Here is a 17,632-nt window from a genome sequence, read left to right on the forward strand (position 1 = left end):
GTGTGTGTGAGACGTTTTTCCCTGGTCTTCACATTCTGTTCTTTTCCTTGCTATGGTAAATGGGTAATGACACAAAAGTGCTTTTGAAAAAAAAAGAAAAAAAGAAAGAACCGGGACCAGAGAGGAATCAGCCCAGCGCACAATTGGAGAGTTTACAAAGCTGTGGTGAAAGCTAAATATTGTTTCTAGCATGACTAAACAGGCCAACACCTTTCTGTGCAGAGGATGTGCGATAGCTAACATTGTTTGATTTGGTCTCTCCTTTATAATATCTTATCATTGAACAACGGTGACACCCACACTACATCCCCTGCTATTGTCCTCTAACAGTTTCTTTAAATCCATCTATTTGCATTCAATATCAATTTCTTTTTCCCAATGTATGCAGAACATGTTTCAGGAACCATGAAGCATAAGCTAATGTTTAAAACAGAGATTCCATAGTTTGCAAACACAAGACCTGAGCAAAGTTAGCATTAATATTTGTACAAGAACTTCACATCAACACTGCCTTGATCTTATGTACAGAGGCCCTGAAATGCCTCATATTAAGCAACAACGCTGACACTTTCAATGCAGCGCTTATACACTAGTCTCTGGGAATTCAGGGCAATGTTGCACAAAGGCAAGAAAAAAAATTAACAGTATACAATCAACACAGAAGAAACCAAGGCAATATGCCGAATGGTGTAATCTCAAGGCACATTTTCATTCAGTCAAACTGGCACGAGAAGACAAACCAACTGCTATCAGCAAGAACTGTGATGGACATCTAACTCTTCTTCTGATCTTTACCTCAAGTGACGGCTGGAATGCTATCTGAGAAAAAAAAAGAAAGAAAGAGAAAAGCAGTCACCGGGAAGTTGTAATAGGAAATTGCTCTTGGCAACTATTTGTTCAAGCACCAGATTTTTTTCATCTTTATGCCAACCCAGCGAACCCCCATTGGAAAACAGGGCAGGTCCCCCTAATGAGTAATCTATTTCAAAGCAGTCGTGTCTGGGCATGACAGTTTACTGAGAGGCTTGAAGAACTGGTAATTACCAGTGTTACGGGGCAATTAATGCATATTACACTGCGGCACTCATGGCGGTGACTGTCAGCTCCCCAATAAAAATGAGCACTCTTCAGCTAAAGGGTGACATTAATTGGGCCCTTAATGACTATGCAGAGGAACCAAGCCAAATAGGAACAAAACAGGGGACTCGCTCTGACTCCAGCAGAGGGCTGGAAATTGGACTAAAAATGAGATTAATTGCTGTTTAGAAAAAAAAGAAGGGAAAAAATGCAGAGAGGGGAAGGGGGGGAAAGAGGTTGGAATTATAGGGTGCAGAGAGCAAGGGCTGCTCATACAAATGACAATTCAATTAATTATATTATACTGTATTTTCTATACCTTAAGGAGTGCAGACAGGCCTCAGGCCCATTCCGAGGGCTTTGTCTTGATATGATGCTCAATGCATAAACAGCTACATGTACATTTCCTACAGCACCCACACACAGCGTCATTGTACATATGCTCAATATAATAAATACATCTAAAATCTTCATTTAAGTGAAAAGAAGCTTCCCCACATAACACAAAGAAGGCATGAATATATAGCTGTGATGAATGTAAAGGAGATCAGCTAGTTAGGTCTTCCATAATGTGCAATAGAGAAAAATCATCCTAGGAAGAAAGTATTAAGAGTTTCTGGGTTACACACTTTCCTATAAAGCCTAAGGCCTTAAGTATGTCTTTCCACTTAAAACAGTCCATAAAAACATTAAGCAAAGCTTAAAAGTAAATCTGCCAAATTGCAGGCCTTCCACCCCCAGAAATGTTTGTTCAGAAGGAGATCAAGGATGTGGTGAAGACATGAAGTAATTCTGATTAATGTTGCTAAAGCTAGGCACGTACTGAACACCACCTGAATATGCAAGCCCCAAATCATAAAAATATCAGCATGCAAAACATGCCATCATTTGCATACATTTTTGATTTTGGATTTCCTTGCTATTTAAATATGCAGTTAGAAATAGTCCAGCACTGCCTCTTGCGCTGTCACGCTGCACACTCACACTGTCATTGGTCCTGATAGAACTCTTCCGCTTCAAAGGGAGCTTTGCAATGGAGAGGAGAATGAGCAAATATTTGAATTGCAAAAACACATCATCTTGCGAGGGGAGAAAATTCAAGACAACTTTTTAGAGTTAGACACCCCCAAACCCCAGCAAGCTAACCCTCTGCACACAGAACAAAAAAGTCAACATATTCATAGCGTAAGCGCTCTCATTGCTAATTTACCATATCCAAATTTGTATAATGGGATATGACACATTTTAGAGGGGATTGCGGAAAAAAACTTTAATTTGAGGAGAGAACCATAAAATGTATTAGCTGCCCCTGTATTTAACTGAAATCCACCACACAAATCCAGGTTCTTAGACAACCTGACATGGGTTTGATTACAGACTGAAGTGTAATTAGCTACTTAAATTATCCTTTGGTAGGTTGGAGTGAGCAGTACCACCACTGTAGCTGCAGTAGCTATTTCAGCATAACTAAAGAGACCTTAAGATTCTACGGGAATATATTTACCCTCAGGATTCAGCACAGCCAGTTTACAGCCATTTATATGTAATCACTCCAGGAGAATCTCTGACAGCTTCCAACTTTTGCAGAAGTTAGTGGAAAAAAAGTGCAATAAATAATCTTCATGACAAATCAATAATATGACTCATAGCATATTTGAAAGTATGAGCTCCCCAATGTGATGCCAGGATAAATAGAACATTTAAGCCAAAAGTTACAAGTCTAGCCACGAAGGCCATGAACAACATTAACAGTAATAAATACCCATCTTCAGACATCTGAAAAAATACCCCTGCAAAGGGGGAAAACTATGTTTATGATTGTAAATTTATTTACCCCAGGCTGAGAACTACCTTGAATTTTAAATCGGGGAAAATGTGAGCGTCTCAAACACATACTCAAAAAATGTCTAAGACACATGGAGAATTATTGAGAGTAGCAAAATAAACTGTGGAAAGACAGGCAATCAGCTACTGGTGGAAAAAAATCAAGGCTACATATATTTTCTAAGCATGTCAAAGCTTTAAATGTAAGACAAATAGTTTGTGGATTCCATACAATAATTAGAAGATCCAAATTAAGCTTATACGGTTACCTTATTTCTAAATTATATCTAAACATCATTTCATCATTTTTAAAATAGGAGTCAAACTGTAATCACAGTCTTAAAATGCTAAATTCTTGTCATCTCTTAACACACACTTAGCATCACCCAGAGCTCCTCAATACACAGTCCACATCACACCTCCCACCAGTCCAACCCTCCTGTGGCCTCTACTCCTTGTGACTTGCATATGTGTAGACAACTTGGAGACAGGTCTGAGCAGAAATCAAACCTGAATGATGGATAGCTTTACTGCACAATGACCTCTGTCACTGGGTTCTTGCCCTAAATCAATGCTGGCGATAAGGGCCCTGCGCCAGCGCTCACCTTGGTATGTTCACCAGCAGACCTTATCTATGGCAGGAGGAAGTGTGAGTAATAACTAAAGACAAGCCACGACAAAACCACTAACTCCACCTTGTCAAACATAATTTACAATGTATATCCCTCTACCCCCCCTCTGCTGCTGTTAAAACAGTAATTATGAGAACCAAAGAGATTTGGGACTGTGTTTGGAAGATTAACTTGTTGTAGGATGGTGGGATCTTTGGTCCAAGTGGGGTTCATATTTTAACAAGGAAACTGAGAGATGGATTGACTGAGGACTGACATACTCTACTCTTGATACATTGGCGTGCCCATACACATTCATTCACAAAATTATGAATAAGATCCTTAAATTTCACCCTTGTCAGGTCTGTGTGGAGCAGTCAACATTTCAGTGATGCATACAAGGAGAGGTTGGAGGTTGAAGTTGAGAGGAGGGCTGACAGGAAGTAGAAGCAAAGACTTTATGAAGATTACAGCATTGAGAACTCTAAGACCTTTCAGTAGTTTTTCATTTGAGTGTGTGTGTGATAAAGTGTGTGTGGGACAGAGAGAGAGAGAGACACAGAGAGCAGAGCGAGCATGCTTCCAGGCAGTCACATCAAAATGGAGAGAGAGACCAAACATGACATCAAACGTTGCAATTAGCTGACCCCTTTCTCCTAGAGTCACAGTTTGAGAAGCTCTGCCTTTAAAACCCTGATTAAAATATGTTTGCTTTCACATTCAAAATGACATTTGACAAGGTTAGTAATATTTCAACTAACTGCAAAAACATTCTTGTGGCCATAATCCTTTTTTTCCATCACTTTTCAGGGGCGCAGGTAACCTCGGAGCGAGTTTCCCATGAACTCAGCGCTGCAATTTGAAAACAAAACGACTGTGGGGAAAAAAAATGAAAGAGTAGTTCAAAGTTTTAATGAAGCGTGTTTTGTTTCACCCGGGTAGCTGAAGCTAAAAGTTTTGCGTTATTCAGAGAATTTATCCCCTTTCTAATTCAAACCACAACGAATATTTAAAATAGAGCCAGTAGTCTTTTCTCTAACCGTGAGCTCCATCCTTAACAGCGACTCAGGGGGGCTGAGGACTGTCAGCAGCTCTGGGGATAGAGTTCCTCAAACTGTTAAACCCCCTCATCACCAAATTAGGAGAGGTGTAGTCTGTAGTTCAATGGCCTCTTCAATGGAAAGCTAATACAAAAAGTAAAATGTAAGTTATTGGTGCATGACATTATATAAATGTAATACTATTTTTTGAAAGGGTATATTGCAGTCACAACTTTGTTTTAAAATTGACATTGAGCCCAAGTTAAAAAAAAAGGCTTCAAAGAGTCAGCAAACTTAAATAAACAAAATGTAAATGTTGTCTGAGTTAGTCTTTGTCAATGTGCATTCCCGACAAAACAACCTGAAGATAAGCAATGAATAAGGGGAAGGGATCAGAACTGGTCAGGCCAAAACTCTGTCTCAAGTTAATAGTTTTCACATCCATTCCAGTCGCAGGAGAAGAGAATGTGACGTGTCGGGCCGGACAGTGAGCCAGCCCAGGCTTAGCTGCAGCTGTGCTCAAATTGAAGTGGCACTTTCTATCAGAGGCCTTTCGCCAGACAGCTCTATTCTGTCCTTTCACTTGTAACCTCCATGACACACGTTACAAAAAATAAGAGTGGTCATTTAAAACACACAGCCGTCATCGAAGAGACAGATTCCGGGTTTAACATGGGGGAAGATTCATGGTGCGAACGTGCCAGCTGATAGAGATATCACTCAAAATGAGAAATAGATTTCTCCGACATATCCGTGGCGGCCGTACAAAGGGGGCGGCTCAAAGCACCAAACTCTGTGCAGAGTTTATATTTCACTTGTTCAGAAATGTATGCCTCTGTTATCTTGCATCAGTCCAAAGGAAAAGGATTGGATATCGTCCGTTTCAACTTCCCGCCTATGATGAAACGTTACATCGACAGCGGACAGAGTTGGAATTTGGATCATATCATTACCCTGTTAACTCCTTAAGCCCTTGTCACAAAGGTTTGGTTCATGGTGCTCATTTAAAATACATAATACAGAAAAAAAACATATTAGCATTATTAACACAAGAGTGGAAAGAATACATTAGCAGTAATATTGAGTGCACATTTATTCTAAGAAGTTTTAATAGGGTTCAGTGGCCAAACGCATTTTTCCCCCTAATCATTTACAGACCTGACAGAGCTTGCGGAGACAAATCTGTTGACCTGATAGATCTTGTACATTAACCCCCAGAATTGATGAGCAAAATCAGAAGGTCAGCACTTGGACACAGGATCCTCATGTGTCTTTGATTACACACTCCCACTAAGGGATAGGCAGGGAGAGATTTTTAAGCTATCAGGCAATCAGACCGCCGCGAGACGTGAAACTCAAACCAGAGACGGGAGAAGGCTGCCTGGGAACAAAGATGGGGGAAGAGGGTCCTGACGAAGCTCTTTAACAAATGCCAGGCCAGTGAGGAAAGACTCAGATGTGCTTGTATCTCTTTCAGTGTTTCTGGCAACAACGCAATGAAGTGAATTAATACTGAAATACAAAGCAAAGTTCACAAAAACAAATACCTTTTCATCTGGTATTTAAATTCAATTCCTTATGGTACATCAAACAAAATGACTGCCATGAGGTACAATCAGATATAGGTCTTACATAGTGAAACAAACAATTCAAACCATATATCAATGTTATTTTAGGAGATGGATGAGGTCAGACGGTGAATGGAAAAAAAATAAAATCCCTACTTAACTAAATGCAGAATGATGGGTGCAAATTCAGAACAGCACTGCTGCTTTTGACGTCATTTATTGTGGAATAAATACAGAATCTAATTGGTGTTTTGGTGATGTAGGTTTCTACAGATTTGTTTAACATTTTTCTGTTCTCATTTTAATTTACTTAATTGTCCAAGAAGAAGAGAACCTTGCCCCCTTGGTTCAGAATATCAAAAGCTTTATATAGGTATAAATCAGCAAAAGCTTTTTATCAGGATCTTTCTGCAGTCAATACACACAGTTACCACTTATTACACTTATTATTACCACTTTTTACACCAAAATTAATTTGGTACTTGTTGAGGATTACAAGACTAGGAAAAGATTTAAATGTACGCAGAGCTAAACAAGAAGGTGAAATCACTGGAAAAGAACGAAAATAAGAATGGGTGGTTAAAAAAAAAAAAAACAAGGTTATGTGAGGGACAGTGGGCCTATAAAAAGAAACCTACTGTCTAGATTATCTATAAGGAACCACTTATCACAAGCGACCAGCTCCACACAGTGACTGATGGGCCTCCACAGACCATGAGTACCAGCACATTATCTGGTACACACAGAGCTGCTCTTTAAAACACAAAGGCAGAAATATGAAGCATTGTTTTCATGGCTGTCATTTGTTAAAAATATTATATTTGTTCTTGGTCTGAAATAGAAAGAGTGTTTACTGTTTTTGTGCACAGAAATACACAAGACAATGCTGACCAACATATAAATTAAAGCAAAGTTAAATTAGCTAAACTAAACTAAACTATTACTTTTTAGCATGTAAAAGACCACTGATTTGAACCCAAGTAGCTCTTAAAAAGGTTAGATGAAATCTTGAAGTATACTATTAAAAATGAGCACAAGTAACCTATATAATAGTCAGTGAGTCAAGGCAACCCAAAAAAATAAATAAACTGGAAAAAAATTTCAAGGAAATCATAATTTGCCAAAAGTTGCCATATCATGAAACTCATTCCTCCTCTATCCATGTGAACCATGGAAAAATAAAAGCCCTCTTCCTCTGTACCAAATGCCATTCCTTAAAACAAAATGTCAGGACCATATTGGTTGATAGAAGAAAAAAAGACTAGATTGTTTCTTTAGATTTTCTGTAGATTGCATTTATTTCCTGTGACAGGCCACAGGACTCATGGTCCAGTGCTCTCCTTAGGCCTTGCAAGGACACTGGAGGAATCATCTGATGACTCCTGGCCTCTCTCATCCTCCTCTACGGAGAGGTTAAGACACAGTTAAGCCCTTTGGTTGGGCAGTGTTAAGACGCTTCTGAAGCAGCTGTGGAGGTGCATGAAATGAAATACTTAAATGGCCTCATGAACCAAAGGTCCTTGAAAGCATTAAATATTTGTGTTGTAGCTTTATGTCTACTGAGCAGCAGCAATAACTGTGCTCACAGGCCTTTGTGTGATGCAAAGCAAGCACCATGTATTGTGTGCAAAATCTATTTGTCTAGGCTAACTCTGTGTCAAGAAAATATCACTGCAAGTTTTATGTCATATTGTAAGGTGGACCTGAATGTCTTTTGGGGGTCAGGCAGCCATCGAAATTCTCCTGTTAGACTGAGTTTTACAAAGAGTCATTCTAATCCTTGCCCACTACTCTCTGTGCTTTTGACAAATTCTGCTGACTTCTTCCGGGAATGAAACGCAGAAGGTCACTGTAGAGGGGGAAAAAAGGAAGGGGAAAAAGAAAGCGAGACCGGGGGGGGGGGGGGTATGTGTGTCTCTAAGTCTGATGACATACATCGTGAAAGCTGACAAAAAATGTACGTTAATCTTTTAAAAAGTTCCATAGCAAAACAGGAATTCATGGAGTAGACATGCTTGCACCTCATTTTACTCGAGGCTTTCTTCTCCATCTCACAGTGTCACAGGCAAGCAGAAAGACAGGAGGAGGGGTATGTATCGCTGGGGTGCCGCTTTCTGTCCCACTCCTTGCTTATACACACAGCGGCCGTGTCAAAGCTGCTCTCACACTCAATGGTGAATGACAAATTTGGATAATGCACACATACAACCCTACAAAAATAAATAGGAGACATGGAGGCTTAACCGGAGCTAAATCCTGAGGCTGCTTGAGACCTGAGAGTGCGGATTACACCCCAGACGCCTTAAACAATGCACCCAAATGTGCATCCTTAAAACCATGAAATCCTTGAAGCATCAGAGCTGACTTGTCATTTGCCATTAATATTCCAAGTTGCTTGTGCTTTGGGGCCAGCATTGCACTTCTGTGTGCTGATGTGCCCTAAAACAAACACTTACAAAGCCCTAAAGGAACCACCATTGTGGATAGTTATTTTTCTAGCTGTGGAATATTCTACGAGAGGATGTCATAACAAAGGAAACAATAAAAAAGGCCACGTTCCTGCACTGCATGGGGTATCCATAACTATAAATAGGAGGAAGGCAATGTCAGAGGCACTTGCGCTTTACCAGGAAAACTGATATTTGTGCTTTCAAAAAACAGAGGGAATTAAGCTCCAACTAGAATTTTCCATGCATATTAAGTAAATAAAAACTCCACAACCTTAAAATACTTTAACCCTGAAAAGCCACCTCATCAATATCACAATAGAAAGGCTTATATAAGAAACTAAACATGGTGCTAGTAGGTGCAGTAATGCAGCTATTCACATATTTGATCACTATCTAGTTAAAATCAGATATTCTTTAAAGGCCACTATTGCATGGAGATTTGTTTCACTTTTCCTCCCTTTCTTTGTTGTACACATCTCTGACAGGAAGGTGGGGTAAAGTATGGCAGGGCACAGGTCTTGGAGGTGTCACATTGTCACCCCAGAAGTGCCAGTACCTGTCCTCGGGGATGGCCCTGTAATGTCCAGCCTCATTGGATCAGCAGCAGCCACGACCTGTGGGCACCCTCTCTCAGGTGACATCCTCTATCTGCTCTGGCTCTATGATGGCCCTACTGCTGCTGAGGCTTATATTACTCTTATGCTACTATTGCATCAAATGAGACCACATAACCTGGCTATATGCAAACAAACACATATAGGTACACTATATGCACATGCAAGTATTTCTAAATATGAGTAAATGCCTTTATTCCTATTTAACCAGTCATCTGAGTAAAAGCAAACTAGCTGCACATCTAAGGATCTAGGCATAAAACCTTGTTTAAAGATAAAGGTATAATCACCTGAATTCAATAAGAGTTGTCTACAACACACTGTGTCATTACACTCCACTTATTAAGCATTCCTGTCATTACTGCTTTGAAAAGTTCAACAAAAAATGATGGACATGTCCATTAAAAAAGGATGGCAATGTGGAATATCTTAAAACAAAAAATTAATTTCATGTCGCAAATGGATTGACGGTTCTGAGAATATAACAGAATTACCATGCAATTTCAGCTGTAAAATCTACAGCATACAGTTCCAGATATAATTGGAAAAAGTTCACAAAGACCTCAAGATGTCTAATTGCAGCTGTGTCAACTAATATAAAACATCACATAAATCAGATTTTTGTCTATTCATTAGCCAATGTGTCAGCGAGCAGATTAGTGATGTTGTAGGAACAGTCTGGTGAGTCTTCAGAATTATGACTTCCTCATTAATTGTAGTTTTCCTTCCATTATGTGCATCAAAAAAATGCTACAACAAAGGACAAGCACTAATCTCATTTGCACAAAACAGATTTAAATAGAGATCAATATGCACTTTTGGAGCATGAGAATTTTCTGCTGGTAATTACTGGAGGACATAAATTATCCACATTACGACAGGCGATGACTTTCAAAATTATTAAAACAAAAGAGCCAGATGAAACATAATGCATGTGCGTGCATTCAAGTCTCAACAAATTTCCAAGTGGTCAAGCCAGATGATGTATAATGGCAAACCCAAAAGTCTTAACCCCCATTTCATATGAGGGAGAAATGAGGCATACTGTCCCATTATATTGCTATAAATCATTTTTTGTGGACGGCTGACAGCTTTTTATCAGATCTAACCTTTTCAAGCCTCCATTAAGAGAGCTAACATTTTCAACTCTGACACATTTGCAGTTTACGAATCTCACAGCTGATTTACTTTGGGAGGGGGCACGCTGGCGTCCATGCTCATTTCCACACAGGCTGTCCATTGTGTTGGATTGGGTGGAATGGGGGAGGGAAAAAAGGAAACAGTGAAGAGAGAAGAACGGGCTCTGAATCTATTCATTTAACTCTACATTACCCCTTTAATTTGCTATACTACAGTGCAAAGTAGTTTTGCTGCTGAAAAGCTATTTTGTGGTAAACAGTATATTCTGATTTACACTATTGATCCTTTCACACAACTGCGGCGTAGAGGACAATTAAGGGCCACAAAGACCCCTCATAATCTGACAAATTAATCATGAGTGGACTCTTAGCGAGGAGATGCAGTGAGACTATGAAATTAGCAAAGTCTAGACAAATAAAAATACAAATGACAAGCATTAAATCAATTTAAGAAGAACCATTGTAGCCATTTGTGTCAGATGTTTGCTTTGTGACTGTGCTTTGATGTGAAAGGATGTAGTGTTAATGTTTTGACTGATTTTTGTGTTTAGTATTTTTTGTACAAGCTGTGATACACACTCTCCTGACAATGAGGACCAATCATTGATTTATAGATCCATCTATTTATCCATCCATCAAGTATCAAAACTTCTCTGGTGTCTTTTGTCCTCCATTCCAGATACACTGCCTTTACAAAGGACTCCACAGACTGACAACAACATATTAAGTAACTAAACCTCACAGGCACCACTAGAGTAGCATGGTCAAAATTTGCAATAAGCAATGATAAAAACCCAAGTACATAATTATGGCAAATTCATCACAAGTATTCAAGTGCACAAATAATCAGGTCAGCAAATAATTGTCATTATCTGAATGTATTTTGGATTAAGTACTTGATGAGATCAACTAATAAGACAAGTACAAGGGCAGAACTTTAGTTGCTGCTCGGAGAGTTATAGAAGGAACTTTGCCAACCATAATTGATTTAAGTACACCATAATCAAGGAGGGGCAGTTAAGGTAGCACCACACAAGGGTCCATATTTCATTACATGCTGTGTTTAACCTTACCCACTTCTCCTAAAACACACAAGAGGCTCATTATGTGTTTAATATTCACCAGCAGGTGAATAATTTTTATGCAACTCTGATAGTTGGGCGAGATGGATAACTCAATTATCCGAACATCCGTCAGAGCAGAGGGCTTGCTGGCTCTGGAAAGGCACCAGCTAAGATTGATGGCTGGAAGACACCAATAGCTGCTGCTTCGCCATCTCATCCAGGCACTGGGCCTGAACACGCCGCTTGATTCTGCAGAAGACCGTTTTTCTCTCCATTTTTTTTCCTTTTATCTTTTTTCTTGGGAGCATTGTAGGTGAAGCGTCATTACCCCTCACTCCACTGAAGAGGGGTTCATTATGGGGTTAGTGTGTTGGCAAGACTATTGTTTGGATGATAAATGCAGTTGGTGAGGGCTTTGGAGGGAAAATTAGTTATGTTTTTTCTTTCCGTCTACAAAAACATGTCCCCATAGCTCACTCTGCAATGCTTGAGGGCAAACCAAGAACAATTAACACAAGCAATGGGTGAAGCAGCTCAGATAAAGCAAAGAGGGAATTCATGAAAAATAAGCAAATCACTGGAAATGTCAATCAGGGGCAATGAAGTAATTACAAACACTGCTGTGCGATTCCAAGGGCAGTCAAAAAGAAAACTGAAAGGTTTAGAGTCAAGCACTGAAATCTGAGTTGGAATGAAAGAATGGACAAACACCCTAAACATCAGCCCTTCAGGGCTCGTCTCATAAACTGAATCCGACTAATGAGAAGTGAAAGGAGGATGATGTCACCCATCCCTCTCTTGTCCCCTATTTCTCTATTGGTTTATGGTTTTGTGACTATAAAGCGCTGACCCCAAATTCACTGCCTTCACTTTACAAACACACACAAATATGCACATGTGTGCACACACTTGTACCTCAGACGATAATGCATAAGGTCTAACAATAAGAGAAAGATGAGGCACATTTTCAAATGTCAGCAGTAAATGTCAATTAAAAATTACAAGGGTGCTGGAAAAGGTAGGGTCTGAAGGGACTGACATTTTTTCTTTTTTGACACAACAATGTTTATCTGACCGGGCGGCTGGCTGACATGATAGGATCTACTTTGTCAGTTCCTTAATATACTCAGAGGCCGCCCCAGTGAATATCAATGAAAGACACCCATGGGCAAATATGTAAGACTCAGACTAACCCTAAACATCCAATCAGCCTGTTAGTATTCTGACCTACTGTAAACTAATACCACAAATACCAAAGAGGAACACCAAAGACAGATTAATGCCACTTTCTTCAATCCAAACGAAGAAAGAACATTGATTTACACAGTGAAATATTTATGACATCTGATCTTCATGTCATGCTGCCCGTGGTGCTAATCAGATTAGCTCTTTTCACATTATTTTAAGTTTGACTGACTGAGACAGCAATCATTTAAGTACTTTCACATCAAACATGGTCTAGAAATGTTCTGGAGCTTAAGTAAAACCTTTTATTGTCACCAACTTTCTTAGTGACATTAAATGATGCCTAACAAAGTTGGTAACAAAGATTTTCCCTTTTTTAAATTCACACCTCAGTGACTTTTAGTTCCTGACGTCAACAATAGTAAAAGAAAATCACAAAAAAGCACCATTGATTATGAACTTGACCTCATCTCCCACATTTTAACTGCTCAATGATATTGGATGAGTCATCTTCCCTGAAAATCAAATGATTGTTCTGCTGGCAGCTTCTGAGTGAAATCAGTAGGTCAGTCATCTATTTTAAAAACACTATCAGTCTTTACATATAAAAAAAACTGTTTTAGAAGTTATTGCTTAAAATGCAGATTAATTTTACATTATTTGTAGGATTTATGGGAGCCTCCCCGGAAATCCTGAGTATGAAGGGGTTATCAATAAAAAAAACATATATTACCAACTTAGTTTGTATATTGTAAATTAAAATTGAGAATAAGAAAAAAGAATAAGTACAGGCTACAACAACAACAAGCTATTTTGAATGCATATTGGTTATCTATATCAGGAAAACCCTAATATAAATAAGTATATTGCTATCTAATCTCTGATAGGCAGACGTTAGAAGGATTGTTTTAGGTAGGGGAACAACGCATACAAAAACCATACATCAAAATTCATTCATGATAAACAGCTTCTCTTTCTGGGTTGTGGTCTCCTGATCTGGTACTGTACATGCACCAAGAAAACAAAAACAAAGACAGAAAGAGAGAGTCCGGCTGCGCCTGGAACCTCCTGACATTCCAGCACCATGTCACAACATGTCAGCTGGCCGTCACGGCTGAGGGGGGCCGGGGCCGTAGCGAAGCGAATGGAAGCAGTGTGGCCGACTTTTCAACTTGGTGACTGGAACCTCGTGCCAAGGGAGGCAGGGATGTGAAGACCATGTGTGAGCAACCACTACTCTTCTCTCTGTGTGTGCCTCAACACAAACATCACTCTACCTGATTACTTCAGTTTGAAATTAAGCCTATATAACAATGGGTATTGCTAAATGATTTTGATAATGACTGGTGACACTTTGTATGACAGGTGCTCGTAGCCAATTTTGCTGGCACCTAATAGGGAAAGACTGACCTATCCAATTTATTCAATGGCTGGGACACTATAGGACATTTTCAGCCTTTAAACTAAGAACTAGAACATAAATGACTAAATAAAAAGTAAGCCTTATGTTTTCACAGTGTGATGAAAAATAAAATAAAGTTGGTGTTTTCTTTGGGTAGACTGTGTAAAGATATTCTAAATAAAATTTATGTTCTCTCAAGAGATAATGAAATAAGTATGTATGTTGTGCACTGGGACACACACATTCATATGCATACAAATGCATACACCTCTGTTTCCCTAGGGTCACGACCACGAAGACCCGTTCCTGTCCAAAAGGTTCTCATGACAACAGATGCAACGAATTAATCAACCATTTCACAGCTTCCCTTCCAAAACAATATGTGTACTCTGGAAAACAATCAAGCTCACAGGCAGACTTCTTCAGGCTGTAAAAGGCTCCAGTGGCAGGAGTTCATGTAGAAGTACTGTGATGTACAGATGTGACATATGGAAGTGTGGGGTTAGTGTGGCCTATGCCAGGGAGGAAGTGGTTAGCATTGTTAGACAGAGATATGAGTTGCCTTTATAATACTGAGAAAAAGCTGATCGTGGTTAGTGGTCAAAAAGGAGAAGTCATAAACAACATGCAAACTGGGAAAACAGGAGTTGCAACATTTTATGGATAATTTAGAGAAAGCAAATGAAAACAGAATACAAAGAGGTGAGAATACGAAGAAAAGGCTCACCTGTTCCAGTAGCTCCAGAACTGTTCGTTGAGATAGGTGCGATGACTGTGGTCGTCTCCGAATGAGGCTTTGCTCTCAATCCAGTGTACAATGTGTCCCTCCACGGCTTTTCAGAAACAGAAACAAACAACAACACTCAAAAAAACACAAGCAAGTTCCAGAAGGGACAAGTGAGATTTTCTTTCTTTAGTTTTTTCTCTGTCATCCAAAAAATATCAAAGAAGAGCTGGCATTGACATGACAGTGTTTTCACAACTGCATAATCCTTTTGAAACACGTTAACAAAGGTTAACAGATAAAATAGTGACATTTGTAATGTAAATACTAACCAATGGGAACCTCCAGGATGATATCAGGTGTTTTGTCGTAGCCCATAGCTCTCAGTTGGTTTTCATCTACAGGAGATTAAGGGCAGAATTTTGACATTTGACTCTTACGTTGCAGTAAGTTTTACTCGTCACTGACCAAGTTCTGCTACATCAATCAAAGGCTGGTAACCTAACAGCCTTCGCCAAGGTGCTGGTAACAAAACCCCTTAGTGTTAGCAAAGCAGAAGAAATAACAGTAGAGGACAGCAAGCACAGTAAAACCATTAACTACATCTGCCACATATTCGCTGTCGTTGCACAAAAACCTGTAAAGCCCAGTTACAGAGCTGCTCTCCAGTTTGCAGTTTGGCAGAGCTTTATAAAATATACAGCAAGGGGACAAGGTTGGCATTATAGACTCTGTAAGCCTGACCCCTGCCTGCACAGGCCACAGCCATTGTCCTTGACTTCTGGTGCGCTTCGGCCATTATCCCTACAACACCTGATTTCTCCATTAAATCTCAGGCTGACCAGGTCATTCAGTTCCAAGGGCCTGCCTCTTTGTCTCCAGCCAAGCTCAACTAATGGGGCATGGAAGGGAATTGAGGAGAGATGGAGGGTGGCGGTGACAGTGGTGGTGAGGAGGTAGCATCAGCCAAGGGGGGAGAAAGAGAGCTGAGTGAGGTCAGTGAGGCTGCCAGAGGCCTGTGGTACAGAGGGGTATCCTGTGTGTGGCAGTGTGGGTGTAGATGTGTATGTGGTAGGATGGGAGCCTCTATTCATACCTACTGGGCTGTTGACATTGTCATGTGGCTCTGATCGCCTTTTTACATCACCTTTGATTAAAATTAATGGGCCATCCCTGCTGTTGGGTAGCTTATTTCCAATCCATTTATCAGATAGGGTGAGGCTGCCTCAGTGGCCCTTGTGCCGCCCGAACTCTGACAGTTTTAGAACAGTCCCCTGTACAGCTCTGAGGAAAGGTCAGCACTCCAGGTCCAAATAAATGATATGGTCTTTATGGCAGAGGGAATGACTTTTATCCTTCATCACTCATCTGACCTAGGGGATAGTGATGGGATGGTGGTGATGGTAGTACGGGAGGGTTAAAAATTCAGTTTCACAATTTCACACCTGGACACTCTACCTTGATTTAATAATGTTGGAACAAGACAATGGTGTTAGAGTTCCTTTTTTCTAAACTTTAAAAGCCCAAAAATACCCATTGGAGAAAAAAATGGCAACAGTCTTTGCAGTCAAAGATCCCCTTAATGGTACCAACATAATATTCATGTTTATGTAAATAGAAACTGGCCTTTTTTATTCAATTTTGAAAGAAAAATTGAAAAAAGCAACCTGAGAGGACTAGCATTACAACTAATGAAGCATGAAAATCTACCTTTGAAGCTTTTATTCTTTAAATATTCATTGTATGCTGGTGCATAAGCATCCAAGGGTAGTTGATAACAGCTCCTTGTTGTTAGCAAATCAATAAGAGATAACGTCCAATGCATCAGTCATGTCCAGGTCTTCCTTTACTAAGCTTACAAAAAGGCTACACTGCCATGTCCAGATTGACTTTAGAAATGTGATGAGAAGGTCAAGAGATGGCTTACCTAAAAAGGAAAGGTTCCTTTCCTTCAATTTGTCACAGAGCAGCACCTCATGCTCCTGGCCAATAGCGCTGAGAATAGAGTCAAGGATTCCAACATATAGCAACAGCAGTATTTTATATATCTACTGAAACACCAAAATGTTTAGGTAGTGTGTCTAAGCAGGGGTACAACATAAAATTAAATAAAGTAATAAGTAAATAAATTATATTTATGAGGATACAAAAAAGTTGAACATAACAATTCTATAGCAAAAAAATCAGGCATTTAACCTATAAAATTGGTTACTACGGAAACTACAAAATACACTGTAAAAATGCTTACTATGAAAAGTGAAGGCCACTTTCTGAAGATGTATAGTGCACAATCTTTGGTCAGAGTTGTCAGGTCAACCTTAATCTGCTTTCACAACAAATCTCCAAAGTGCATTACCTAAATGAGGAAGATGAAACAAATGCCAATTTGGCAAAATGCATAGAGCGCCTGGACTAGCTGCTCAACTCATTCCTCTAAAATCTTTGAAGAAAAATGCTTTTAGAATAAATGCCATTTTGCATCACGATACACGCTCCTTGATGCCACAGAAAGGAATCCTGCATTTGAAGAGGCTAGATATTATATATGCAAAACTTTAGCTTTTAGCTTTTTCCAAGAGAAAGAGAAAAGTTCTTATGGCATTATAATGCCCTCACGAAACACTAATCACACAAAATGGATTCTAATTAATACATACATATTGTGATTAGCACAAATGCATCCATCTTGTCATGTGAGGACGGAGCTCTTCAAAGCACATAGTAGTGGGGCGGTTATCAAGAATTCTCTGTGGCGGTGTAATTGACTAAGTTGACACTGACGAGAGGACTGCCAAAGAAAGGTAAAAAAGGGGGATGTGGAAGGGGGGCAGGATGGGACAGGGTTGACTGACTATGAACTGAACAACCCAGCCCCACCACACACATGAAAGCTTGGAGAGACACAATAACATACAGACATACACATGTATACTC

At 39.7% G+C, this 17,632-nt stretch overlaps 1 protein-coding gene across 4 annotated transcripts in view; it reads right to left on the reverse strand.

Moving 5' to 3' along the window:
• The window catches only part of cdin1 (CDAN1 interacting nuclease 1), a 52,450-nt gene that overhangs the window by 11,598 nt on the left and 23,220 nt on the right, over positions 1-17,632 (reverse strand). For 3 of the 4 annotated variants that reach the window (XM_044166329.1, XM_044166328.1, XM_044166330.1), the window contains 3 exons: positions 16,626-16,693; positions 15,031-15,096; positions 14,702-14,807 (listed from right to left, as the gene is read on the reverse strand). In XM_044166329.1, the coding sequence (XP_044022264.1) occupies positions 14,702-14,807; positions 15,031-15,096; positions 16,626-16,693 (240 nt within the window). Of the gene's footprint in view, positions 1-795; positions 820-14,701; positions 14,808-15,030; positions 15,097-16,625; positions 16,694-17,632 lie in introns of all 4 variants that reach the window. The other variant, XM_044166331.1, reaches the window with a different exon arrangement.

Source organism: Siniperca chuatsi, linkage group LG15, assembly GCF_020085105.1.
Source record: "Siniperca chuatsi isolate FFG_IHB_CAS linkage group LG15, ASM2008510v1, whole genome shotgun sequence".
NCBI lineage: Eukaryota > Metazoa > Chordata > Actinopteri > Centrarchiformes > Sinipercidae > Siniperca > Siniperca chuatsi.